Raw genomic sequence first — 26,388 nt, forward strand, 5'->3', positions numbered from 1 at the left:
GTGCGATCGGAGTACGCCTGGGACGCTCTGACCATGCTATAGGCATATTGCCCGAAAACGGCTTTGTTCCTCCCAAGCTGACCAGAAAACTATTTATGACCGAAGGAATCGGGTGGCGGACTTCGCTCCGGGATCCCTTGTCCTCCTCTGGAAACCTACCCGCCGTATCGGCCTTTCTGAAAAACTTCTGCCCCGCTACTGTGGTCCCTTTTGCGTCTTGCGCCAAGTTACCGATGTAACGTACGAGATCTCCCCTGTGGCGTCGACACCGTCCAGTCACGCTACTTCTACAGACATTGTACATGTTGTACGATTGAAGCCATATTTTCCGCCGGACGCTGTAACCCCATAGCGCCGCGACGCCGCTCGTTCCTCCGGGGAATAATGACACGAGGCACTGACAGGCGACTAACAAACTGTGTGGTTATGGGGGGATTTGCCACAGGTTAAACGAACGGGGATTGTGCGACGACGAGTTCCCGCGGAAGAAGAGGAGGTGTGATGGTTGTGCTTCCCTCAGTGTGTACCAGCGGCACCCAGCCTCGTAACAAATATATATATATATATATATATATATATATATATATATATATATATATATATATATATATATATATATATATATATATATATATATATATATATATATATATATATATATATATATATATATATATATATATATATATATATATATATATATATATATATATATATATATATATATATATATATATATATCGGTGAGGGAAGCACAGCATACTATAATTACATATAGTACACTCCTTTTATGACTCCGCCTTCTCAGTCATAACACAAGATCGTGTTACTCTACGCCTGTTAACATTTATTTTGTACAAACGTCGTTTTAGTTATATATATATATTTTTTCTTGTCTTTTCTGTTCACAGTTTGGAGCCTGGCTCACCGAACCTGGCTGCTTCGATCCTGCATCAGAAACTTCAGGTATGCGCGCTGTGGCGCGGCGGACGTTTCGCGAATAACTGCCGCGCAGTGCCTCTGGCTCAGACTTTCTTAATTAAATCAAATTACTCTCTTGATATATCTTTTCGTCCTTTCTTATCTTTAAGGGATGGCTCAACAGCGAACGTAGCAGAGCAAAGGCAGGCAGTCGGGAAACAGAGGAGCACACTTGAGAAGCCGTTGGTACGATGCGCATCGCTTTTCGAGCGTCTTCGCGCAGAACAAAAGAATGAATCGGTTGCGTTGCACTTCGCGTGCACACGACGTAACACTTTAAATGAGGCGCGAGGGTCACATCCGCCGGTAGGGTTAATTGGTGGCCGGCTGGCTCTCTAAGTGTTTGAGGAGGGTGGTAATTCGATAACTAATGGCGCATGAGCGTTTCGTTGCCTGCCCAGCCTTTATTGCGCTCACTGTTTCAAATTGGGCTGTGCGCACAACACTTAGAAGCCCTTCTTTGAAGCGTTAGATCTGATTTTGGAGGATAACAGCACGAAGACGGGACAACAGAAACTGTTTACACAACACGCGCTGTGAATCCTTTCTGTTGTCCCGCCGTCGTGCTGTTTTCCTTGGGAGTGTCATATACTACCAACTGGCCCATAAGTGAACCCTTCAAAGTCTGGCATGTGCAGCCGAGATATATTGTAACATTCTGTTTTTGAATTGGTATCTACTTGTTACAATCAAATCCGTATATTTCTATTGTTGTTCGTTCCGCTGTAATAAAAACGTACCGTTTTCAGTAGCGAAAAAAAGTGTGCGAACGTGGACAACTATAGTATCGACAGTCATAAACCATGCGTACACTTTTCCCGCTTACATACTCGATGCAATCAACCCACCCAGATGATTAGCGGATGCTTGTAAGGGCAAAAGAAGGAAATTATTTACTCTAAAATATGCTTAAAACTGTCCTGGCAAATTTTTATCACACTTTTTTATGAGCAAATGATATGTAGCTCAAGCTTTACGCCTAAACATACCGAAACAGGCTTTTGGCATATAGTTTCGCTTTAGGACGTGTGTATTACCCGCCGCGGTGGCTCAGTGGCTAAGGCGTTGCGCTGCTGAGCACGAGGTCGCGGGTTCGATTCCCGGCCGCGGCGGCCGCTTTTCTGATGGAGGCGAAAAGCAAAAACGCCCGTGTGTACGAGATTTCGGCGCACGATAAATATCCCCAGGGGGTCAAAATTAATCCGGAGCCCTCCACTACGGCGCGCCTCATCGCCTGCGTTGCGTCGGCGCGTTAAACCCCACAATCAATCAATCAATCAAGGACGTGTGTATTATATACGCTGTCAAGCACTTTTGCGATGAACACAACCTTTACACACGAGGCAAAGATTTCGGAAAAGGCTGGACAATGATGATGTCTGGGTGTGTGTGTGTGTGGGGGGGGGTGCTGCACCTTCTGCGCTTTTCAGGATCCCCTTTTTGCGGCACTGAAACATGCGCGCGCACTTTTTGTGCCACCGTCCACACACATGCACCTGTAGCATTATATATCGTGCGCTGTAACAGCAATGTAGTAGTAGGTGTAAGACTAAATAATATATAGCTATTGAATAGCAAAGTCTACGTAGCGTTTTATATATATATATATATATATATATATATATATATATATATATATATATATATATATATATATATATACTGTCAGTATATACAGACAGTATAAGCTTGGGCACATCCTGCAGATCAGAGCACGTGGATAGGACGTTAGCTGCCGCGATGCGTCAGGCGGCTCCTCCAGGGACGGGATTACAAAGCACAAGTTTCAGCTGCCTTGAGGAAGTGATCTTCCATTCTATATTGTGTGCGTTCTCAATGCACACTGGTGTGAACTCGAGAAGAACGAGATGCTGTCGCTAGTAAGTACTAAGTAGCTTAGTTCAGACTGTGCCGTCTACGTTTGATTCCCCGTTCGAGGTTTTGAGTTCCACCGATGGGTGAAGCCACGTTGCCAGCGTTTCGCTTTCGGCGGCGTGCAGATGCTGAACTGCTGCATCGAGAGGAAAAAGAAGCGAGAGCGGCACCCCGTGTCGACCGACGAGTCTGGTTCTCAGCCCAAGTCTGGGTCGAGCGAAAGCGACGAGGAAATCTTCTACGAGTGTCCCGACGACACGGCCGCGGAAGGTGACAAGGGCGAGCCTCCCGGAGACAATACCGGGGGCGACGTGGGAAACGCCTCTAAGGAGTCGGCGGCTTCTGGCGCTGCAGGTTCCCGCCGCATTGTTCTCCCGGGCAGCATTTTGCGCGTCCTGTCGGGGACGCGTTCTCTCTGCCCCCAGCTACAACTGCCCCGTTTGTGCTCCTCCGCAGGTGAGCAAGAGCCCGTGCGCGAGGGTGTGCGGCACCGATGCGGTGACATGACGCTGCTGGGGACCAACGAGCCGCTCTACATCCCGCTAACGCAGGTGGGCGCTCCTCCGCGTCCAGCCTTTCCGGGCTGTAATGAATGTGTCAACTTCGCGTTGCGGTTGCCGAGAGCCGGAGCAGTTCGTTTTTCCTGCGGTATGGTCACGCGTGGCAGCGCAGGCCCTCATCGGGTCTTAGGAACAGGAAGTTCACCAATGTTGGCAACGCCACGCGTTTCGCTATAGCTTTGCACGAAATATTACGACGTTCATATTCCCAGTCAAGTTTTCATTCTTGTGCTCTCTCTCTCTCTCTCTCTCTCTCTCTCTCTCTCTCTCTCTCTCTCTCTCTCTCTCTCTCTCTCTCTCTCTCTCTCTCTCTCTCTCTCTCTCTCTCTCTCTCTCTCTCTCTCTCTCTCTCTCTCTCTCTCGTGTGTGCTTGTGTGTTCGACTTCCGTCAATTCTCATGCCATCTAGCCAATTTATCCACCCGATTTTTTTGCGGCTATATATGTTTCTGTGTGTTTTTTGTCAACATATCACTAATAATATCTATCGTGAAGCGACAGCGGCCGATGTCGGGCAACAATCGCAAGAACAGATTGTTCCAGCAAAGCGTTGCTGTGTCGTGACTTTTCAACATGCTTCATAAATTGACGCTTTCTGCGCTTCTTTCCCTCGGCTACAACTTTAGTGATTTCATTGCATTTAAATCGATCCTGTCTGATCGGAAACTCCTCACCCCGCGCGGTCTCTCGGCGCGAAATCTGCCGCGCTCTGCCTCGGTAGCAGTCGTTTCGTAGCGGTGCCCTGCATGCCCTCGTCATCTTGCCCGACCGGCAGGATCCTTCGCCCATGACGGAGGACATGCTGGAACAGCACGCCGAGGCGCTGGAGAAGCTCGGCACCAACCCCGAGGGCGCCGTGCTGCGTGCACGAATGCAGACCGCCTGCCTCTTCTCCGACATGGAAGCCTTCAAGGTGCGTGGCGGTGCCCTTTTCTGTTCTCGTTGTTTCGCTGCCGGTTTTTCTCGTAGAACGTCGGCCACGAGGAACACGGGTACACGGTGGTTCACATTTGATTTGGTGGTTCGTGTTCGGCGTATTCAGGCGGAAAACTGTAAAGCCCGCCGAAACTCCTGGAGGGCGTTTTTAACGTCGTTTGGGGACCAAGATAGCGCTTAACGATCCCCCCCCCCCCCCCTTTCCAAATTACCGGGGATGCTTAGAACTTTGCAAGAATGTGAAGGCAAAAGTCTGGTTAGACCTTCGGTTGATCTGCTGTTGAACTTTGTGGCTGCCCCCGTCACCACTTGACCGGCCCCCTGCGAAGCTCGTTCCGCCACGGCCTCCGCAATCACCCTGCGCGCGCGCGCGCGCGCGGAGTGATCGCGGAGTATGGCGCGGAGGCCATACGCTCGCTCCCCTGCCTGTAAGTTGGCCTTTCATTCAGTCGCGCGGTACTGTTGTAAAGCACTTTGCAGCCCTGCCCGGGGAAAGGGGGGGGAGGATTATAGCATTGCATGCGGGGCTGTCTGTTATGCGCCTTTAGGCACTTTGATTTGCGTTGTGCAGTGTCGTAGCGTGCGCAGTCGATGTAGCAGTACGCAATTGAGGCCCTATACATAAAGGTAGGTCCTTTTCATGCGTCAAAATGCGTACGCATGAACAGGAAAAACCTAACGTCGCGTAGTTCGCCTTAATTTTGGGCTGCTAAAAATTAAGGCGAAATACGCGACGTTTGGTTTCTCCTGTTCATGCGTACGCATTTTGATGCATGAAAAGGACCTACGTTTATGTATACCCTCCATTGCGTACTGCTACATCGACTTCCATTGAGCTCTGCTGGCTAATGATTGTTAATTGCTGGTGATCAAATATTTGATATCTGCGTGTGCATTCCCTTTCCGCGCAGTGTTTCTCATCGCGCTGTGAGGAGCTGGGTAAGATGCTGCCTCCACGGCGCGCGTGACGCTGCGCTAGACGGGGAGTCCTCCAAAGGACTCTTTCTTGCCGAATCTCGGCGTAATGCTTCCAGCACGGCCTTTGCCGGAAAGATACAAGAGCCTGCTCCGTTTTGTTAACTTTGTTAACAAGCGTCCTCTTCTAGCGCCGCTAGTTCTTTGCGGAACTGTGCGGTTTGATCGCCGCTGTTTTCGGGTCTCGCTGTACCTGGTAGACTCCTGCGGATATGATTTATTGGACAGCTACATGCCAGCTCTTCGTATCTGGGAGCTGGCATGTAGCTGTTCATTATATATACTCCTTTCTGCTTTCTTTTTGCGAGTGTTATAATATATTTTTATTCGCCTCCATGGCATCCATCAAATAGGTTGGGATGAATGCTATCGCGTCCTAACGCAATGTGTCATATCGCTTCTCCTTCTTGTCTAGAAATTACGCACGTTTCATCCCTTTGGTTATATAGAGCTCTTTGTCCCCAGACAACGTTCTCAGGCTTCAAAAAGCGAAGCTCTACACTTGGAGTTGCCGTAGAGATTTTCTCTTCTGGTATCGCAGACGACGACGATTGATGTTTAGCGCCATCCGCTTTGTAACTGGGTGGTGTTGCACAGCTACCTTAGTTGTAACGCCGCTGTGCATTCGCCTCGCCTCGCCTCAAAAAAAAAAAAAGCGTACCCTAGAGGTTATAGCAAGCACAGCGCAGTACGGTGGCCCGGCGCGCAGTAGCTACGTTGAGTAATAGAATCAACGGGGCCGTCAACCTCGGCTTACATTTGACGGGTCACCTTTGTTTGCATTTTTAACCGCTGGAAAAGCGTGGCGGAGACGAGTGCCGCTTCCGTGACGTAGCGTTGCAGCACGGCCGAGACGCGGTCCCACTTTTCTTCGCGGTTGCATTTCGCGCTGCGTGCGATCTCCACTGCTTGCACGCGACAAGTGCCGAGCGTTACGACAGCAACTTGGTTGTATCAACTTTGCGCACTGTCGGATAGAAGACTGCGCCTGAAGAATTGAGCCGTTTTGCCGGTTAATGCGGCGGTAGTGCGAGAGCGATCGGGCGCACGAGTCCCGACAGTAGCAATCAGAGGCAGCCGAACGAAGACATGAAGAAGAATAAACAGACAAAGAGAAGAAAAAAACAGGAAGGAGGAGGAAGGCACGTCTCCGTTGGCACCAAGTGGGCCGCTGTGCAGTGTTCTAGAACTACGCAGTCATGACTCGTTAATATGGACGGCTCCGTTCCCCAGAAAAATCGTCCATAACGCGAGTCTCCATAATAACGAATCAAGGTGAAAAACGCAAACATTAAGGAATAATCATTGCAGAAAAGAACACTGTTCATTCAGCTAAAAATGTGTGCTGCTGATTCCAAGGATGCGGGTTCGATTCCCGGCCGCGGCGGCCGCTTTTCTGGTAGAGGCGAAAAGAGAAAACGCCCGTGTGTTCGAGATTTCGGCGCACGTTTTAGATCTCCAGTAGTCAAAATTAATCCGGAGCCTACGGCGCGCCTCATCGCCTGTGTAGCGTCGGCGCGTTAAACCTCATAACAAATAAACCAATCAGCTAAAAATGAGATGTGGGTTTGCGCCGATGAGATGTGGGTTTGCACCGATGCCTTCGTTCCTCTGATGCACTGTCGACTTCACCAGATCAATGCCAACGTATTTTACTCTTTCACGCATTGAACAGATGCTGAAGGCGTCTCGCATATGAATTGGCATATTTCGGCTGAGCGGAAAGCTCGACCCGTTTGCGCTTAACACCAGCCATTGCCTCCACCGAACTGACCAGAGAAGCGTACAGCCGTGCCTTTTAGGCGGAGCGAATATCGGCACGAAATATTATAGTTCTGTTATCTTGTCCCGAGCCTCAGGACTTGCTCTTTCCGGCGTAGGCCGCGCCGGGCAATATTTCTTGTTTGACTGCAGGGAGAGGGTGTCACGCTGTCGTCAGTGGCTACCCTAGAGTGGCGTTCGCTGAACACGAATGTTCTCGGTCTAATTCGATGGTACTGGAGGGAAGAGCGTTCCGAGATAAATCTCTGCTTCGGCTTTGTATGCTTCGGCCAACAGTGAATTCTTTGTACGCGCTGGGGCCTCTGGGGGTCACCAGTCAATTTTTCTGTTTTTGCTTTGTGGACCCGTGTCCATAATGAAGAGACAAAAATGCATGTAGTTACCCGTTTCGTCCCCAAAATAGCCGTCCATAGTCCGGACTGCGGGTTCCTATATTAACGGGGCATGCGAGAGAGCGGTCGCCGAAAATTTCGTCCATTTTGCGGGGTGTCATCAACGGGGTCCATAATAGAGAGTTTTAGCACTCCGTATGTTCTGTGTTGTACGTAGTAGTTACCGTGTTGACTGGGACCCGTCTGTTCACTTGGGCATTCGTCGCGGTAGGGGGGATTAGTTCCGCGGGCTAGTTGGTACCGATACATTTTCACAGCGCACAATAACGGAAATAGTGCTTGTCCAGTGTTATCCTCCCATTTGTCCCGTTATTGTGCGCTGTGAAGATGAACCTATTAACGAGACATGACTGTACCACTGTAGCCGCTGTGCCCGCGTCCACTCCGCCAGGACGTTGTCTAGCAACGAAGACTCCTCCTCTTTCATGCTGCAGACTCGGCGTTTCCTCGGGCATTCTTTCGCTCAGGAGCATCGACGCGCTCGCCTATTGCCTGGCAAGGAGCCACCCTTTCTTGCTAGCTTGGCACTCTTTCCTCGTCTTAGGCTTGGAGGGTTCACAATCACTTCTTTTTTTTTTTTTTTTGCGAAAATAGCACCGCTTGTTTATGATCAATCTGAAACGACTGCTCCGTGCTCACAGCTAGAGTTGTGGACACGAGAGTTTCGAATCAATGCCAAAAGGGGTCGTGTGACGGCTATTGACTGGAGAAGTGAGGGATGTCTTGCTAGAAGTAGTGTATGTATAATACTTTGCTTTAGTTGGTATTTCTAATTGAATAAGGTTTGAGGGACAAAATTGTCAATGGGCCACTCGAATCACCGTGAATTTGAGGCGATACCTTGCCCGTCCTCGCTGCTTGGTAGCGGGGCATATCGAGTGAGGGGGCCAGAGGTAGTGCAAACGGTGCTACCAGTGGGTGGTGCGTGGTGGCTTACGTCGTTGTGCTGTGTACACCGTGACGTGGCGCGAGATTGGGCTGGATGTAACCGCGCATCCAGTCCTGTTGTGCCCGGCGCAGCAGGAGACGTTACGGAATGGCTGTTCCGGCAAGGACGCAACATAATGCGGGCTGGCACGGTCGTTTGTGTTACTGTACACGGAGGAGCTGGGAAAGAGCGCGCAGCACGGGAAAAGCACGTATCAAAGGGGGGCGTATCCTCCAAGGCATGCATGCACGCTGTGGCGTATATGATGTAACGTCACGCAGATGTGGCGGCCGTCATGTGGGCGAAAAGTAAAGCTAGCGACCACATTGCGGAAGGCACGTCCGCCATTTTTTAATGTCTGGCATGGTTTTGAGCGGTCCCATCGGAGTAACTTTGCTAAAATAATGCGTGTTTTTACGATATTTTGTATTGATTGATTGTGGGGTTTAACGCGCCGACGCTACACAGGCGATGAGGCGCACCGTAGCGGGGGGCTCCGGATTAATATTGACCACCTGGGGATCTTTATTGTGCGCCGAAATCTCGTACACAAGGGCGTTTTTGCTTTTCGCCTCCATCAGAAAAGCGGCCTCCGCGGCCGGCAATCGAACCCGCGTCCTTGGGCTCAGCAGCACAACGCCGTAGCCACTGAGCCACTGCGGCGGGTTATTTCAACCCTATAATAACCCTATAATGTGAGGCGTCAGACAACACTTACTTTCGTAATAAGTTGAGGCAGCTTTACTGTCAGGGTCAAACTGAACTGTTTTGTGATCTGATCAAGGACTGCGTACCGAAACCAACAACGCCCATAATTATGCCACCTGTCAAATATTTCAAATTTTCATAATAACGAAGTTTGTCTTGAAAAATTTGCGAATGCCCGTTCGATCAAACAACAAAAAAATTAACATCTTTGGCACCCCTCTTTTTTTTTTTTTTTTCTGCGCTGTGGTTGCACGTCGCTAATAAGGTTCTGCTTCGTATGTCTCCTTATATTTAATGACCACTTACAGAATTTGGAAGTGGTATTAATAATATTAAAGGGACACTGAAGTGATTTGTAAACATTGCGGGATTACTAGCGCAAATTGTAGTTCGGAGTCCGTAGGCATTGTTTCGACCACTCTGGCCGCGTTTACGCGAATTTATTTAGTAGAAAAATCAATTCGAAAATGCTGTCCTCCTCTCTTTACGCTCGCCCATTTTCTGTGGCGTTTACGTGTGACGTCAGCAGGAGATGAGCTGGAAAATGGCTGCGCTACTGCACGGTTCGCCGACCAGCCGACCTACCGATCGAGTCAGTCGGCCCAGCGTTTCGTCCGCCGGCCGCCGACGGGTCGTCGCTATTCGCTCGCTCAATTGAAACTAAGCCACAACACCTTTGTGAATGAAAGAATGTGCCTTTCCTTACTTTGTTAGTTTCCACATACATCATGGCATTCATGCCCAGCACGTCACGTGAGCGACCGGCGCCAAGTTCAAAAAGGGTGTGTCGCGCCCGCTGCACGGAAGCCGTTCCGTAACGGCAGCTGTGGGTGCAGGGATTTATACACATCCCCCTAACACCCCCCCAGAAGGACTTCGACCCCCCCCCCCCCCCAAAAAAAAAGATTCCACAACCACAAGCACCCTGCCTAGGGATTTATACAACACCCCCCCAAACATCCCACCGACACCCCCCCCCCCCCCAAAAAAAAAAAAAATCGAAATTCTGCATAAACCCCTGTGTGGGTGGGTCGTGGCGTGATCGTAGCCTGCAAATAAAATAAACGGGCTGGCACACCACGTGAGCGGGCGGAGTGGCGCCGGTTCTTGCCACAGTTTATGCCACGGTTCCAGCCCGCGTAAGGTGCGGACTAGAGCCGCTAAGCGAAGGAGGAAGCGTTACGACAGAGGAAGCGCGCTCGTGAGAGAGCCTGCAATTAAAGAGAGGCGAAACGATCATTCGTCGCCAAGATCCCACTGGGTGTGTGCGTGGGGCTGGACTAATGCCGTCTTTGCAAAAGCCGAACGTCATATCACGTTGCCTTTATTCACGTATATGAGCGTTGGATCTTTAAAGGGAACGCATCCGCTTCTTCGTTGCTAACAGCTTTGGGGTCTGGGCGCTCCGCGCAACGTCAGCGGCTTTTGCGCGGGGCTCCGCACCACGACCACAGCAGCCGAGCGTGAGAGCCTGCGCCGCTCACTTTAGCTTCTTTTCCTCCTAAGGCAAAGGCTAAACGCGTGACCTACATCTATTCCTTTGTCCCATTTTGACACCCCCACGGGACAGTTCTGGTGTTCGCCCGCGAGTGGGACAATTACGCCGCCGCACTGACGAATCGCTCTCGCGCTCTTTGTGCGTGTTTGGCTTCTTTGCGATGCTTCGGGGTCGCGCCGAAATGCCAACCGCTGCGTGTTGTGCGGGTAAGTCGGCAACGTACGCTTGCCTTGTGGCGAAGCCAGCCGGGCGGATCGCGGGCGTGAGAAGTGCCCTTACGGTCTTGATCCGTAGACCTTCAATATTCAATGTAGAACCGCCACTGTAAAACGTTTCGTGTTTATTTGCTGAAACTGGTGTCCACGTTTTCCAGGAGTAATTCCAGGTTTTCCAGGAGTAAGTCACGCGTTGATGAATGCTGAACTCATTAGTGTCTCTTTCGAAGTCTGAGTTGACAAAACAGGCAGCCACTTTGTGAAGCTGTTGCTTTCTTTCTGCAAGTGTTGCAGTAGCCAACATGTAAAGTAGTATTTTTGTATAATCTAATATGGGGCATTTATAGAATTATGGCGAAAGTGATCCGGTTATGTTGGCTTCAAGATGTTACATAGGCAACGTGTGTACACGTGTGGGAAGTTACTGTCATTGCGATTAAGTGTGTGCTCCGCGGTCTGGATTATCAGGGATTCAAGATAAAACCGTGAAGTCCGATTCTTCTCTTTTTAGATTATTTTTGCATTGGCCCAGTCTATTTCTCGGCAAGTTGCTTCTGCGTGTTCGGTGAGAGTGTTAGAAGACACGGTTTTCTTTGTTACGTCGTACATGTGCTCCTTGAGCCTTTGCTGAAAATTGCCTGTCTCGCCTACATAGCTTCGATTGCAGTCTGCACACGGTGTGCTGTAGATAATGCCTGGGAACTTTTCCTTCGTTAGCTTGTCCGTCACGTTCACGAGGGAGTGCCGTAACTTTTGTGTTGGCACGCGCAACCTGCACACTGTAGGGGCACAGAACACATGCCAAGTGCTTGCTAATTCCAGGTACGTACGGTATCGGAACATGATGCTTGGGATGCGTGTTGCCGGACAGTGCAGAACAGTCTAGCTGACGTTCCACGGAGCGCACAAATGAGTCAGGCTAGCCACTGTAGCCAGGTCCCTATGCTCATGCTGTATGTCGGCAGCGACATCTTCCGGTTTGTTGCAAACCCTCTTCGCATGGCTTACAAGCGAGGTGATTACACACCGTTTGTAGGAGGCAGGGTTCACAGACTTAAAATTTAGGTAGCGACCCATATGGGTGCTCTTTCTGTACACGCTGAACGTCGGGGATTTTCCTTCGCATTTTACCGGGACGTCAAGAAATAGAAGCTGGCCAGGCTGCTTCTCCTATACGATAAACCTGATTGCGTCATTCATGCTATTCAGGTGCGCTGTAAATTCAGTCAGTGCCTCCTCCTTGATCACACTTTAGCAATCATCCACGTAACTTCAGAAGGTTTTGGGCGCAGGACGGAACAAATTAATTGAGGGCATGTTGCTGAAGCGACTCCATCGTAAGGTTTGCTGCTGTGACCAATACGGCAGCGCCCATCGCTGTCCCGTGTACCTGCTTGTAAAACGTGTGCTCGAAAGTAAAGTACGCGTTCTCGAGGCAAAACCTCAGGAGCCGCCGCAAATCCAAGACTTCAGTAGGCGTGCACTGTGGCAAAGTTGCGTCCCTTTCCAGGGCTGCGACGCATGTGTGAACTGCCAAGTCCGTTACTATACTCGTGAAACATTCTTGGTCGGTGTCAGTTTTTATTGAAGTCAAGCTTTACGAATGTTTTACAATATGCTGTAGGCTTCAGAAACTGCAATATTTATAATTTCTTGCCTCTTTTATTATACATATGAGAAGGGAAAACACACATTCAAACATACCACCATGTCAATGTTCTGTAATTTTCATCAGTAGTGTAAGTAAAATAAAGCTATATTGCAGACTGCAAGCTCACGTGCCTAAATGTGCCATCATGTACTGTGCCCTTAGCCTTTGCGAAAGATTTATGTGTTCTTCAATGACTCATGCTATGTACAATTACTAATAGCTGTAGGTTTGAGTTCAAATTTTAATGCCATCAAGGGCTTAATAGGCTATGTGCTGCACTAATCAAAACAAGTTTGCACATTGTGCTAGTACCTATTTCTTCTCTTGTGTGCACAGACTTTTCTTGTGTGGGCATATTACAAAATTCAGTATGTGGGAAATATTCCAAATGTTCAATTTTTGCCGTGTTCACAAAAATTAACTTTCTTTGCACATAGTTGGGGTATGAGGAGTTGACTCATTTTTTTATGAGCAAAGAATATGATGCTTGAGAACAATGGGTTTGTTAGCAGCAATAGCATCAGGGCAGTTATATAGTATTAATTAGTAGATCTGACTTCATCCTGCTCCTCGACCGAACATTTTATGAAACATCTATTCATCGAAGCCGTTTCATCAAGCGCAAGTTGATCTAGTACCTGAATCGTTTCCTCCACCACTTGAAAAAATTCGAAAGCCTTATTTGACAAATGTTGACCCCATTTTCGGGCATTCGAACAAAACTGCCACTAACACTTCCTCCTCCAGCCACATGTGGCTACATCAAAACTCGAAAATGAGTGCAAATACTGATCAGTTTTATAATGTTCTCTTCTTTTAATAATTGTGCCTTTTTTTTTTGTATGTGCTCCGAGTAAACTCAAAGTCGTTACACAATAAATGATACACAGAAGGCTATAAGAAGGCTATATGTCACAGAAATTTCGAATATTTTCTAGAACAACTTCTGCACTACAAAACCAAGCTCAATGCTGCCTGACCTCTATACCTAGGATTTTCACTCTTGGTGAGAGACCTGCACACTGTAGTAGCATTTTAGAATGATTCTATATTTTTCATTTTTGTGAAGCGACATTTTTATCACTTCTTCCATTCTTCTTATCCCTTAGCTGCATACTTATTTTTATATAGCCCCTTTCTTCATCACCCCTCATCTTTTTATTTTATCCCTAACCCATCCTGTGAAATCCACCCTTTCATGCCTACTTTTTTAACCCCTAAGTATTCGTACTGTGACATTGCTTAGTTATTTTGTCATAATTTTTGTAAGTTATACTTTTTGATGTGCTGAATCCAAAGGATTTGCAAAGTGCAAGGGGCATTGTGCTGCATTTTGCTGGGGAAGCATATGTAGGGGTATTCTCTGAAAGAAAGAAATTTAAAGAAATGCATTAGGGAGTATTTGGCACCTGCTCAAACACCAGTTGATGGAGAAGAAACTTGAGATGATGATGCAGTGGTCAGCAACGTCTTTGCCAAAAAAAAAAAAGCCACAGCTGCCAGGAAAGCCAATAGCCGCTAATTTATGTGACAGTGAGTGGCAGTTGTTGTTCAGGACTTTCTGAGAGTCACTGCTCACAATTTTTAAAGAAAGCACTAAGCATAGTGCCACAGGTATATCCTTCACAGGTGAGAACCAGCTTGCACTTATTCACAGTATTAGCTTAAAATGCAACATATGCATTTTTATTGTACGGCATAAAAGAGAAAAATAGGGATTAAGAAATACACTTGATGAAACGGCTATTAGGAGTGTGATGAAATGCCCAGGAACCATTGTTGACACACTGCAGGGGTATATGCAAAAAAATTTGGATGTATCCAGTAATCGGTGACAAAACCTCATATGTTTTCTGCCCTGTACTCGTGGCCATTGCTTGGCAAATAGCATGTGCCCATGAGCACTGTCAGTCACATGCGAAACATTTTCCTTCAAAGATAGGCTGTGTGGCATCTCATCCCTTTGGAGTCAAACAGTGGAGGGCCCACCTAATGAGCTGCTTCATTTTCACCGAGACATGCTGCCTTTGCCTGCTGGACCCAGGCGGCCAACCCGGGAGCATCGCTGAGCGACTTTGTACGCTGGTACTCGCCGCGGGACTGGGTGCCCCCGCTGGTGGACCAGGCGAGCGGGCGGGTGATTGAAGAGGGCCACCTGAGCCACCGCATGCAGCTGCCGGGCAACACCTGGCAGGAGGTGTGGGAGACGGCACGCCCGACGCCCGCACATCGCCAGAAGCGCCTCTTCGATGACACCAAGGAGGCTGAAAAGGTGCGTGCTCCGGGCTGGGCTCTGTACTACTCAAATGACACTGTTCTGTGCTGTACATTAGCCTCGAGTGGCTTCTTTCAAGGGCTGGTGTCACCTGGTTGGTGTTTCTCTGGAAAAGAGCGAACCCTCCACCAGTGACAGTGAGAGAAGAGAGATTTGGTCTCTGATGCCCAGCAAATTTCTCTAGTAGCTGTGAAGAGAGGGGCTCATAGCCCCGAATTATCGAAAAAACCTCCCTTCATCGTGTGGCTAAGCAAATTGCTAGGATTATACGAAATTACAGTTGAGACAGAACACAAACCTAGAGGTATGCGAACAATAAAAAGTTTCAAATATCAAAGTGAACGATATGATATTCGATTTGTTTCTGTATCAAATAGCAGTATTAGAAAATAAATTCAAATATTTTCGAAGTTTGCAAAAATAAATTGCTGCCCAAGTTAACTCAGATACATGAAATTATGCCTTCTTGGGAGCAAAGAGAGCCTGGTAAGAGCACATGTGCAATATATCCTTTCTAATGAGTCAGAACGGGGTGCCGGGCTGTATGGTGGTTTGAGTGCTTGTTTCAGTAGCAGCAGCAGCAGGCTTGCCTGCCGTGCACCGGTTCAGGGCGGCTGAGGGGAAAGGGGAAGGTGCTTTTGGCACACCTCTAATCTCTCTGGCATTGGACCAACTCTACCCTCCTGCTTGCCCTTTTTGCATCCTGATAACTTGATCTCCCTCCTGGTTTTCTCAATAAAAGTGATCTGCAATCGTTGCCCCATTTTTTAAACCTCTGATGTTACTTTTTTTCTGAATATAGGACATATGGAAGAGCTACAAACTTGTTTAGCTTTGTACTATGACATAAAGCTTTCTAGACAGGAAGCCTTTGGACTGATGAAGCTAGTTTGCGGGCCGTGGTTGTTTAATGTTTAGCAGAAACAGTGTTCAAGATTTCTGTATGTGCGAACACAGCGCAGCTGTTAAAAATGTTATTGATGTCTGGTGCTACCATGTGGACGACCAGAGTGTTAAAGGAGGGCAGATTACAGGAGTCACCCCTAGCACCGGCGAAAGGGGAGCGCCTTACATCTTGGTATGGAACAGTGCAGAACTATGAAGGAAAGAGAAGAATTGCACAGGGCTTCTCTGTGCTTCATCGTTCTGTAGTGTTCCATAGCAAGATGAACACAAACCACCTCGCTTTCCGTATTGTTATCTACAGGTAATGAGCTCAGCAGAGGCGCCGTGGTGTACAGCAGTATGGCTTTTCACAGAATTCCTTTTTTACTGAAGAGGGGGAGGGCATGCGGTCTATACTTCAGTAAAAAAAAAAAAATCAAATGCTGGTGTATTTACTCACCGCAGTGGCTCAGTAGCTCAGGTGTTGTGCTGCTGAGCCCAAGGGCACTGGTTCGATCTTGGCTGCAGCGGCTGCTTTTCTGATGGAGGCAAAAAGCAAAAACACCTGCGTGTCGAGGTTTCGGCGCACGTCAAAAATCCCCAGGTGGTCAAAATTAATCCGGAGCCCTCCACTACAGTGCACCTCATAGCCCAGCTACGTGTAGCTTCAGCACGTTAAACTTCACAAACTTCACAATCCAATCCAACCACTGGTGTGTTTGTTATCTGAGTACACGTGTCGTAATTGTTCAATACTCCTTCTTTATGAAAACTGAAAGGTTTCATTACACGATCAGTTGAGAGTTTTTTGAGTGGGGGGGAGGGGGGGGTGGAACTTGGAGGTGTGGATTACATGCAGGGGCAGGTTACAGGCACGGAGGTACAGCATAAACAGAGTTTCAGCTGAACATTTCTTTCAAAGACTTGTGTGCAGTGCGCTTATTGTAAAACATGATGTATGCTGGGCTCCAAGCAAAAATCTGTTTGTACATCACAGAATCATCCTTGTCGTCATGACTTACTGTTCAGTGTTCAAGGGGTGACCCACTTCTCACTACCGAATAAAGATCTCTCCCATTGCAGCTCCCCTCTGTCACCAGACAGGGGCTGTGGAAAGGAGAAAGTGAGAAGTATTCGAGTGACCCCCCTCTACATTTGTTAGATGTAATCCTCCTTCCAGCTATAACCTCCCCTCCTACAGAGCACCTCCTGGTACCCCACCGTGTCCATGAATGCTGTCACGATTCAGAGTAACTACGTAATATAATTGGTGGCCAGAGTTTCTTTGTCCCCACTTTTGTTTGTGTTTGATGGGCGAATCCCTCTCCCTCAGGCAGCACCTCGATAAAAAGAAATGAAAAGAAAAAAAAATTCTTGCCATTTTTACTGTATGTGGCAACACGGTCCTGCATTCTTTTGAAATTTGAATGGTAAAAGCCATTGTTAGGGACAGTTCACGGCCATATATACTGATATCCCTGTATTTGTCACTTTAGAGGAGGGGGTTGCATGCTCGCCAAAGGGAGCCGCACCGTTGGCTCGCAAAGTGCCCGTGGTAGAGAAGAAAAGCTTCAATTGTGCTTAGTTGCTGCGTGCATGCGCATCCTAGGCAGACCAGGCGGCCTTGAAATGCATCCGCGGGGTCAGAATGGCAAATACACTAAGATGATTGCGGCAAACAAGTGGCGCTCCAACAGAATGTGCGCCTGACACTTGGAACGTGCACGGCAAATAGCTGCCACAACGACACCAGCAGATACAAGACGTCCCGAGAGGGAATGAGGGAAGAGGGAATGACTCACTGAGGGGTCGTCATGCTGTTGAAACACCCGTTCAATGCGGTGCTCACTTGGAAAGTGTTCACATGGCTATGCATGGTCGTTTTCTGAACACTACAGAAAGAAAATATAAGGCTCTCTATAGAATTGGTTATGCACGTGATACGGTGTTACAGCTGCAGTCATCGCGTGAATTTGCGTAACTCATAACAATGTCTTTAAAGAGGCATCTTCATAGCGTTCACACAAAATACACCCTGCCTGTTCGTGGATATTTTGAGCTTACTGTAATAACAATTTTCCTCTGCAGTTCCTTGTGGTAGGGAGTCCAGTCGGCTTCCGCCCTTACATCCCTCTCAGATGGCAACAGGAGCAGCAGTTATTTTTCTTTCTGTGAGAGGCCACAATATATATTCATATTTTTCGTTTTCATTTTATACAGGTGCTGTATTACCTGCTGTCACTGCATCCGGCTGAGATCGTGAAGCTGCTGATGCCTGTTCTAATTCATTGTGCCTTAGCACACATCATTGATCATGGTAAGATATATAGTCCACCCTTTTTTTGCAAGCACTGCACCATTCGCAAAGGCACTTTCATATTATCTTTTAATAATTTATATTCTGTGTAGAATCACAAACAGTTGGTGCAAGTGAACTCGCCTTAAAGATGCATTGATCAAGCCATTCTCTTCCTGAAGAAAATTCAGACATGGGTTTCATACCCCACGACCACTTTAGTACGCGAAATGAGGGGTGTTGCTACCCTTGTATAGAATTTGTTTCAAGGGAGCTAGATGATAGAGTGAACTTTTTTGAGAGTCCCTTTTGTCTTCAGCACACTTTTTGTGAAGAATGTGACAGTTTTTAATGGCAGCAAGATTTTAATGATGGCCGCTGGTGACAATCCTCTGCTTTGAACTGCTGTAATAATTGTAAAGCTGCTTTTTGTAATAGTGAGAAACGGTAAAAACGAGCCTTTTTAAAAGCAAGATGTGTGTGTAAGGAACAATGTGACCAGTTTCCCGCCCTGCCGTCACCCAGAGTTCTCAAAATGTATATGCATAGTAGTTATACATGTAAGGTCAAGATTCTTGATGTGTTATTACTTCCTTTTTCTGCTGTCTAATAGCATGTAGAAGAACAGGAAGCAGAACACATATTGGCCCCACAATTGTCTTTTGGATGTGTACAAAAAAACACAATTTTTTTATTTTATAAATTTTTTGGTAATTTAATCACCCTCAAATTACTCTCACTGAGGCATAATACACCTGTGCCACCAATATTGTTCTATATATATGGCTATATTGCTGTAAGAGGTACTTGCAAGAGGTGTTTGCAAAGAAACAAAATGTTGTATTCTAATATTAACTTTCATTACTGCCTCAGATGCAAAATTTTTCACTGCCTGCCTTCCAACTGTAATTTCACTTTGCGTGAGGCCTGATGGCCAAAGCCCAGCCTGAGGCAGCAGACACAGATAGATACAAGGCTTATGATGCACTGACAGATTCCTAATTCTAATAGGAAATGACATCCATCACCACACTTAAGCGTAGCTCGCACAAAGCATGTTTCCAGAATGTATTTCTGGAAACACCTTTTTCTGCTCTTGTATGGCTTCACTCAAGGGCGTCCGCAGAACTTTTTGCAAGGGGGGGCATCCATTAGCGAAGGGGGGGGGGGGGGGCAAGGGGGTACGGTTGGATAGCACCAAAAAGGCGTTATTTGTGGTTACAAAAAGTACAAACAGCAGATTAGAACCAGACTCGGAGGATATACATTGGATTTTATTACCGAACAAAGAAATAAAGTTAATAAAGAAAATGTGAAAAGTTACTGTCACTTTGTAAAGAGTGGCCAGTCTCGCTGCTTGAGGGTTCTCAACTCACGCCAACTCATCACCAGCACACTGTACAATACATTCACATACATAGAACTGCACTCCGTCAATCTTCCTTGAATAGCAGCTGCAGACGCCTCGGGTTTTTCTGGGCAAATTGCGAGATGACATGTGTGATGAAGTCTGTTGAAATGGCTGACGCAATAAAGATACTACTCGCCTCCCTGGCTTTCAATGCAGTACAGGCGTACAAGAGTTTTGAGGGACTGATTTATAGGTTTTGTTTTGGGACTTGGGTGGTGCCGACATTTCGCAATTTCGAAGGAAAGGGTGTACAAGGTGATCGGACGGCACGGGAGGATGTTACACTCTCCCTACTAGGTGTAGCGGTGAAGATTTTTTGCTAGATATAGCTGCAACTTTGTCTGAAAACTGAAGTTCTTGCGGTACGACTGCATAAATCTAGAGTTTAGAAAAAAAAAAACACAAAAAAAAACGTCAAAACTTACAGAATTGTTCGCTATCTTTAACAGCCAGCACAGGCAGTCTGTTTCACTGCCGACACATGTCCGGCAATGTTAGTCAGTGTCTAAAGTGTAATGTTGACCGCAGTCACGGATACGCAGCACCTGAGTGCGCTAATCATTTGAGTAGCGTGGATTGTTGCGCTAGTTGGTTCACGTACATAATTAAAAAAACTTTTCTCTAAAGGACGGGACAAAGGAGAGAACTTCGGTGTCGTTCTCTCCTCTTTTCCGTCCTTCAGGGCAAAGTTATTTTAATGGGCCAGGCAAGCTGTGCAGCCTTTTTCTAGTGCATAAAAATATCCGAATTTCCAAGGGGGGGCAGTTGCCCCCCCTTGCCCCCCCTTCCGGACGCCCATGGCTTCACTGCATGCTGGAATTGGTGTTGTTGTGCATTCACACTTGTTCTCCACTTGACACGGCAGTCATTGCTGCACTCTTTGCTCAAATGGGAAAATACAGTGTGATGACATCAAAAAACTCTAAAAACTGAAGGTGTTTTTTTGGAGGGTGAAAGTGAATGCTCTTACCCTGTGCCCCAGGACTGCCACTGGGTGCAGGGCAGAAGTTGCAGCCTAAGTTAATAAGTATAAATCACTCATAAGTCATGGCACCTGTACTGAAGTCTGTGTTTTTTTTTATACTTATGTTTATATTTATTAGTGAATTTGGGCTGCTTGTGTATGTAACCACCACAGCCATAACAGCCAAGGTGGTACCAATGAGGTGACAATTAATGCGCTAGTTGCTAACAAAAATAAAAAAGACTGTGGATCTTACAGGAGGAGCAGAAATGGCCATATAATCTTAACACGAGATCATTGTATTTATATCACCCAGAAGCATTTACAACGAAATGGCCCCACTACTTTGTGGGAGGTTGGGATGTAGAATGGCAGATCCATGCCAGCTCCAGAGTAGGCAACGTCTGTACCACGATACCGGCATGCAGTGCTGCTAGCATATGCTTCTTTTCAATCAGCGAACAGCATTCTCAAACCATGCTATCTTTTGTCGCATCAGCCCACGAGGGTCCCCGTTCCCTGGCAACATTCCTGGAGCAAACCGTGACAAAGGTGGCTTCACAACTGAGAGGAAAAGAGCCCAAGTATAAGGTGAGATTGTGACGCGTAAGCTATGAAGTAAAAAAGTGCTTAAGGAGATTCTATATGGCACATAACAAGTTGGCTACAGAGATTGAATACTCCTTAGATTATGTGAAATACCCGCCACCAGTAACACCATTGTTGCGTCATTTGTGAGAACAAGATTTAAGGGTGTCAATGAATTGAATGGGGAATTACCTGTGTCGGACGCTGGAATAATGTGTCATAGGTGCAGCAACACGCTACATTTTCTGTTCTTTAGCTATCGTAGTTAACTGAGGATGGCTATGCGACAAGTGGCAACGATAATTGTTGCCACTTGTTGCATATTCATTACGGTCATCATCATCAGCCCATTTATGCTTGCACGAGGTGAAGACCTCTTCCATGAACTTCCAGCTGCTTCTATGGTGTGATGTTGAAATTCATTCCTTGCTCCAAAATTTTATTATTCTAGCCCTCTGTCAAAGGTGTTTTCCCACTTCTAGCCTCGTCTGTTGGCGGCCATTCTGTTGCCCTTGTGGTCCACCGGTTGTATGTTCCGCGAAACTGTTCCGCGAAATTGAAGCTGTCTTCCACCTGAGTTTTCTCCATAACCAAGATACTCATTTGCTGTCTATAAGCATTGCTTCAATCGTTCTTCTTTTTGTGGATCACCTAAAGGATGTCTTCCCCATTCTTTAGATGATTCACGGTTATTGCATCATCTCCTAAAGCGTATTTCCTCCCTCTCCACATCGTTAAGCATCTTTGCAACCTCATCCTTAATTACTGTTGGAATCTGGCTAACCAAGCTTGTCTGTTCAGTTCAAAGTTTCCTTACCTAACATTGCTAGCAAAGATAAAAACTTTCTATAGTACAACCTTTTGCATCGTGGCCATTGGAAAATTAGCATTGCAGTTCTTAGTGGCATTTGTACTGCCTCAGTTTTCTTATAACTTCTGTAAGCAACACAGTCGCACTACGATCTACTTCTTCGGGTGCTGTCATCTGTCTCACTTGTTGTGCGAGAAACGAACAAAGCGACTGCACTGATTGGTAACTCGCACTCAGGTGTTTATTTAACCTACTCCCTACCCGATTGAGTGCGCGCAGGCGTGGAACATGATAGTTACTGGCTTAGACTCACTTGACGGTGGCTGAAGGCTATGTCGCAACAGTATGTACGCGCACACTTGTCAATGCCTCGTTCATGCCAGTGCATCATGTGTACATCTGTGTAAACAAATGTTGTGTTACTAAAAAAGAAATCTTTTCATGGCGCAGTAGACTAAACCCTCGCGCCCACTCAACGAAAGTCGTGGGTTCAAATACCGGCAGAGTACTTTTTTTTTTCTCCTGTATTTTAAGTGGCATGGTTCATGAATCATATTCGAGAGTTCAAAACAAAACTTTTTGGTTGAACAGTGGAACTACCACATCAAACGTCAGTGCATCGTTTGTCATAGGCACAAATTGTTCAGTTTTGAACTCATGTTTTGCATGTATAAAACGGCAATTGTACTTCCAGAGGACGAAATACCAATATGTGTATTTTGCAAAATTGGTGTGTCTTTATGTAGAGTAACCATAGTTTCCTCTCAACCACTTAAACTTAAAAAAGACACAAGACAGGCTTGGGGGAGGGGGGATATGGGGCCGTGATCGGCAACCAAACCCTCCACTTATCACAATTGGCAGCACTGATGCACATAAAAAAATGAACAAACAGCCTTTGTAGAGAGAAAAGGGGCTCCAGGCCATCAGGGGAAAAAGTGAGGGTGGAATAATTGTTTTGTGCAATCATAAGCACATTTGAACACACAGGCAGGCGCACACAGCCCAAAGCTCACACTGCTCTTCCGAGACCGCTCGTAATATCTGTTACAGTGTACTTGTCTAGTAGTTAATAAACAGAAGGTTGCGTAGAAGTTTCCCGGAAAGTAAGGGGAAGAGGGAAATGGAATGCACAACACACACTAAAAAAAGTCCCTGTGCCATACCGGGCAACCCTTCACTGCTTTTTTGTTACGGTTGTAAATGTACCGGTCAGAATAATGGAATGGAATACTACAACTGCCTGTGTACGCGCGCACATGGCGTCACCACAACCCGACCAAGGTCAACATTGGCGCTCAAACGAGCGGCCAAGTAATCAATATATAAACCGACGTCGGTTCGAAACACATGTACGTACTCACTCTAACAAATTTTGAGGCGATTCTTTAGTCATTCACTCGCATATTTTAGATTCCCATATGTACCAAGACGTGCCATTGCTGCAAAAGCGCGGTGACCGGGTCTTTCACTTTTTCCGTGATCTTTCGGCGTGGTGTGGAAGCGTAAAAGTCCCGCCTCATTCCTTTCATCAGCTTTTCCAGACGTTAGCGGAGTGCAGGATTCCTAAGCAAAATGATAAAAAATGACCCAAATGGAACAGAAAATGTCGGACAGCCCCGTCTCAGAGCGATGCTGTGGCACAGAATATCGCAGTAGCAGACGACACCCGCAACTGAATGTTCTTGCAGACATCACCGAGAAACGAGGCATCATGAGCAGTCATGCTCGTGTGGTGCAAGGAGGTGGACGAAAAAAAGGGAGAATCGTAATGCGGGCAAAAATGTGTTTTGATTTGCAATAACTCTACTAATACTCATCGCTTTAACAAAATGCTGGAAGGAGGCGATTACTAGGATATTGATTTACCTTAAAATGTGAGCACCCATGTATTGGCAAAACCTCTTTCAGGACTCTTTTAAGTGCATGTCCACTACATCCCCCCTCATAGGGGAATTGTGATTTCACAAGTCCCTGCTTTTGGGACTCTTGACCTGTTGGATGGACCTGGTCACTGTCGTGGGTGGATGGTTAGTTGCACACATTCTTGATTGCGGCACTGCTGTCAGGGCAGCCATTACTGGTAGCGCTTCCATGCGTTGAGATAATTTTAGCTCCATTGAGACAACGCCCCTTCACTCCACAAAGTTGTCGACAATCCCTAATGGTGTGTTATCTGCGCTTGAACAGTCACACGTAAGGTGATTAGGAAAGCTTGCAATGTTGGATGGCACCAAGTGCTGACAATTGCATTGAATGATGCCTGTTGGTGTTTCAGCAACGTATGAGCGCGGTTGTCTTGCTGGGCTCAGCATCTTCACTGTACATGTTATGTCCTGCACCCATTCTCTTCAGAGAGTAGGCAGAGTTGCTGGGCAGTGTGACGATTGTGAAGTCCTGACTTTTTGTTTGCTTTGGAAAGCTTTATCCCTGGCTCTGAGCTCGTCATGTGACCCGCCGCGGTGGCTCAGTGGCTAAGGCGTTGCGCTGCTGAGCATAAGGTCGCGGGTTCGATTCCCGGCGAAAAGCAAAAACGCCCGTAAACGAAAAGCAAAAAAATGGAGGCGAAAAGCAAAAACGCCCGTGTGTACGAGATTTTGGCGCACGATAAAGATCCCCAGGTGGTCAAAATTAATCCGGAGCCCTCCACTACGGCGCACCTCATCACCTGCGTTGCGTCGGCGCGTTAAACCCCACAATCAAATCGGAGCTCGTCATGTGACGGCGACTTCAGCTGCAGGTTGCCTGCAATTCTGGGCACTGGAGGCGTTGACCGATTAGGAGGTGCAACAGTCTCTATCACTCGCTCCCAGCGTGTTGCAGTACACTAGAAGCGCCATGTGCGGGTCAGTGGATTTCATGAAAAGATCCTGCATGGTCCTCGCCATGCATTCTGCTTCACTGTTTAGTTGTGGATAGCCCGGCTGCTCATGATCTGATGAAATTCGTAGCTGTATGTGAACTCTGAGAATACCCGTGACGGAAACTGTGGGCCGTTTTCAGGCACAAATACATTAGGTATATTATTCCATATCGGCAAACGTGCTCTTGACATCTGCAATGACAGCTGTCAACGATAAGGTGATCACTTCCAGAAAACGGGTAGTAATCCGTCGCCTTTACGCAGTGAACTCCATCAAGTTTAAATGAGTTGACACACTGCCATGGCCAATTTGGGATTTGTGTTGTGATTAGTGTCTCCAAATGCTAAACTTTCATCTAAGCACATTTCTTCACAACGTTTTGAGCTGCTCGATTTCGCTGTTTAGGATGGGCCACCAAACTAAATCCTTTGCCCTTGCCTAGCATGCATCATCCAATGCCCTGGTGGCCTTTGTGGATTTGTTAAAGGAGCTCCTGGTGCATCAGGCTTGGAAAATAAGAACTTTCTGCCTATGCATCCAGGCCGGCCTAGTGCCAGGAAAATTTAGTTTGCTCTTTGCTGTCAGCGCAGCTATAGGGGCAAAGCAACGACATATCTCGCTGATCTCACTGTTGTGACAGGTCAGTGGTCTGTGTAGTTCTGGAAACCACCACCCACCGTATACTCGTTGTCCCCAGCAATTGTCAGTGTGGTGCGTTGCACTGCTGAGCACGAGGTCGCGGGTTCAATTCCCGGCCACGGCAGCCGCTTTTCTGATGGAGTTGAAAAGCAAAAACGCCCGTGTGTACGAGATTTTGGCACACTTTAAAGATCCCCAGGTGGTCAAAATTAATCCGGAGCCCTCCACTATGGCGCGTCTCATCACCTGTGAAGCGTCAGCGTGTTGAACCCCGCAATCAGTCAAATCAAGTTTTCGGGTTTTATGTTTTTAAATGCAGAGCATTTCTTTAACTCACATGTAGCGTCCGCCGTCTGTCCGCAACAGCTCAGCGCGCAGGTGCGCCCTCTCCCCCACTCCTCCTCTCCCGCATCACGCCACCCTTCTCGCTCTCAACAACAGGTCCGCACCCCTCCCCCTACACTATATAAAAAAATAATACTTATCGGCGCCTGGTTTCGATCCCACGACCCTGCGGGCGGAACGCAAAGTACAGGGTGCTCTACCCACTGCGCCACAAAGCCGACACAGGTTCAAAGGCTACGATTGCGCCTTATTTCCTTGACTCATTCAAACTACGTCAAGAAGCTGCTGATACAACGCATTCACTACCTGTGGGCAGAACGCGAGGTACATGGTGCTGTTCCCACTGCGCCACAAAACCGACACAGAATCAAAGGCTACGAACGTGCCTTATATCCTTGACTCATTCAAACTACGTCAAGAAGCTGCTGATACAACGCATTCACTACCACCATCTCCCCAAACACTAAACGTTAACGCAATACACCCACCCCCTATGCGACGCATTTACTCGAGTCCCCCTCGCGGGGAGATGGGCCCTGATTTTTTTAAGGGCTACCAGGGACGTCTTATCTTAATTATGTAGATTTATTAAATGCAGTTTGTTAAACTTGGTGTGTTCATTATTCTGAAGTGGCAATTTTCGGAATGGAGCGAAGTTGTCTGTTGTCTTCATGGTCCCTTCAAGTGGCAGCCTTGTTTGAAAATGGAGATTGGTAGTTTTTTAGTTTTAAACCATCAATTGCGCCTATGGCTGACGAATATTTTTTGTCAGAATTATTTCAACCAGTAGCAACTTGTCCCTGTTTAGCG

At 47.1% G+C, this 26,388-nt stretch overlaps 1 protein-coding gene across 3 annotated transcripts in view; it reads left to right on the forward strand.

The window, feature by feature from the left end:
• The window catches only part of Rab3gap1 (RAB3 GTPase activating protein subunit 1), a 258,809-nt gene that overhangs the window by 219,096 nt on the left and 13,325 nt on the right, over window positions 1-26,388 (forward strand). For all 3 annotated transcript variants that reach the window (XM_077687422.1, XM_077687420.1, XM_077687421.1), the window contains exons 16-22: window positions 912-966; window positions 2,982-3,210; window positions 3,313-3,407; window positions 4,191-4,328; window positions 14,545-14,772; window positions 17,881-17,977; window positions 20,831-20,922. In XM_077687422.1, the coding sequence (XP_077543548.1) occupies window positions 912-966; window positions 2,982-3,210; window positions 3,313-3,407; window positions 4,191-4,328; window positions 14,545-14,772; window positions 17,881-17,977; window positions 20,831-20,922 (934 nt within the window). The remainder of the gene's footprint in view (window positions 1-911; window positions 967-2,981; window positions 3,211-3,312; window positions 3,408-4,190; window positions 4,329-14,544; window positions 14,773-17,880; window positions 17,978-20,830; window positions 20,923-26,388) is intronic.

This window comes from Haemaphysalis longicornis, unplaced genomic scaffold, assembly GCF_048455015.1.
Source record: "Haemaphysalis longicornis isolate Haplotype H1 unplaced genomic scaffold, Haemaphysalis longicornis Haplotype H1 scaffold_1, whole genome shotgun sequence".
NCBI classification, from domain to species: Eukaryota; Metazoa; Arthropoda; class Arachnida; order Ixodida; family Ixodidae; genus Haemaphysalis; species Haemaphysalis longicornis.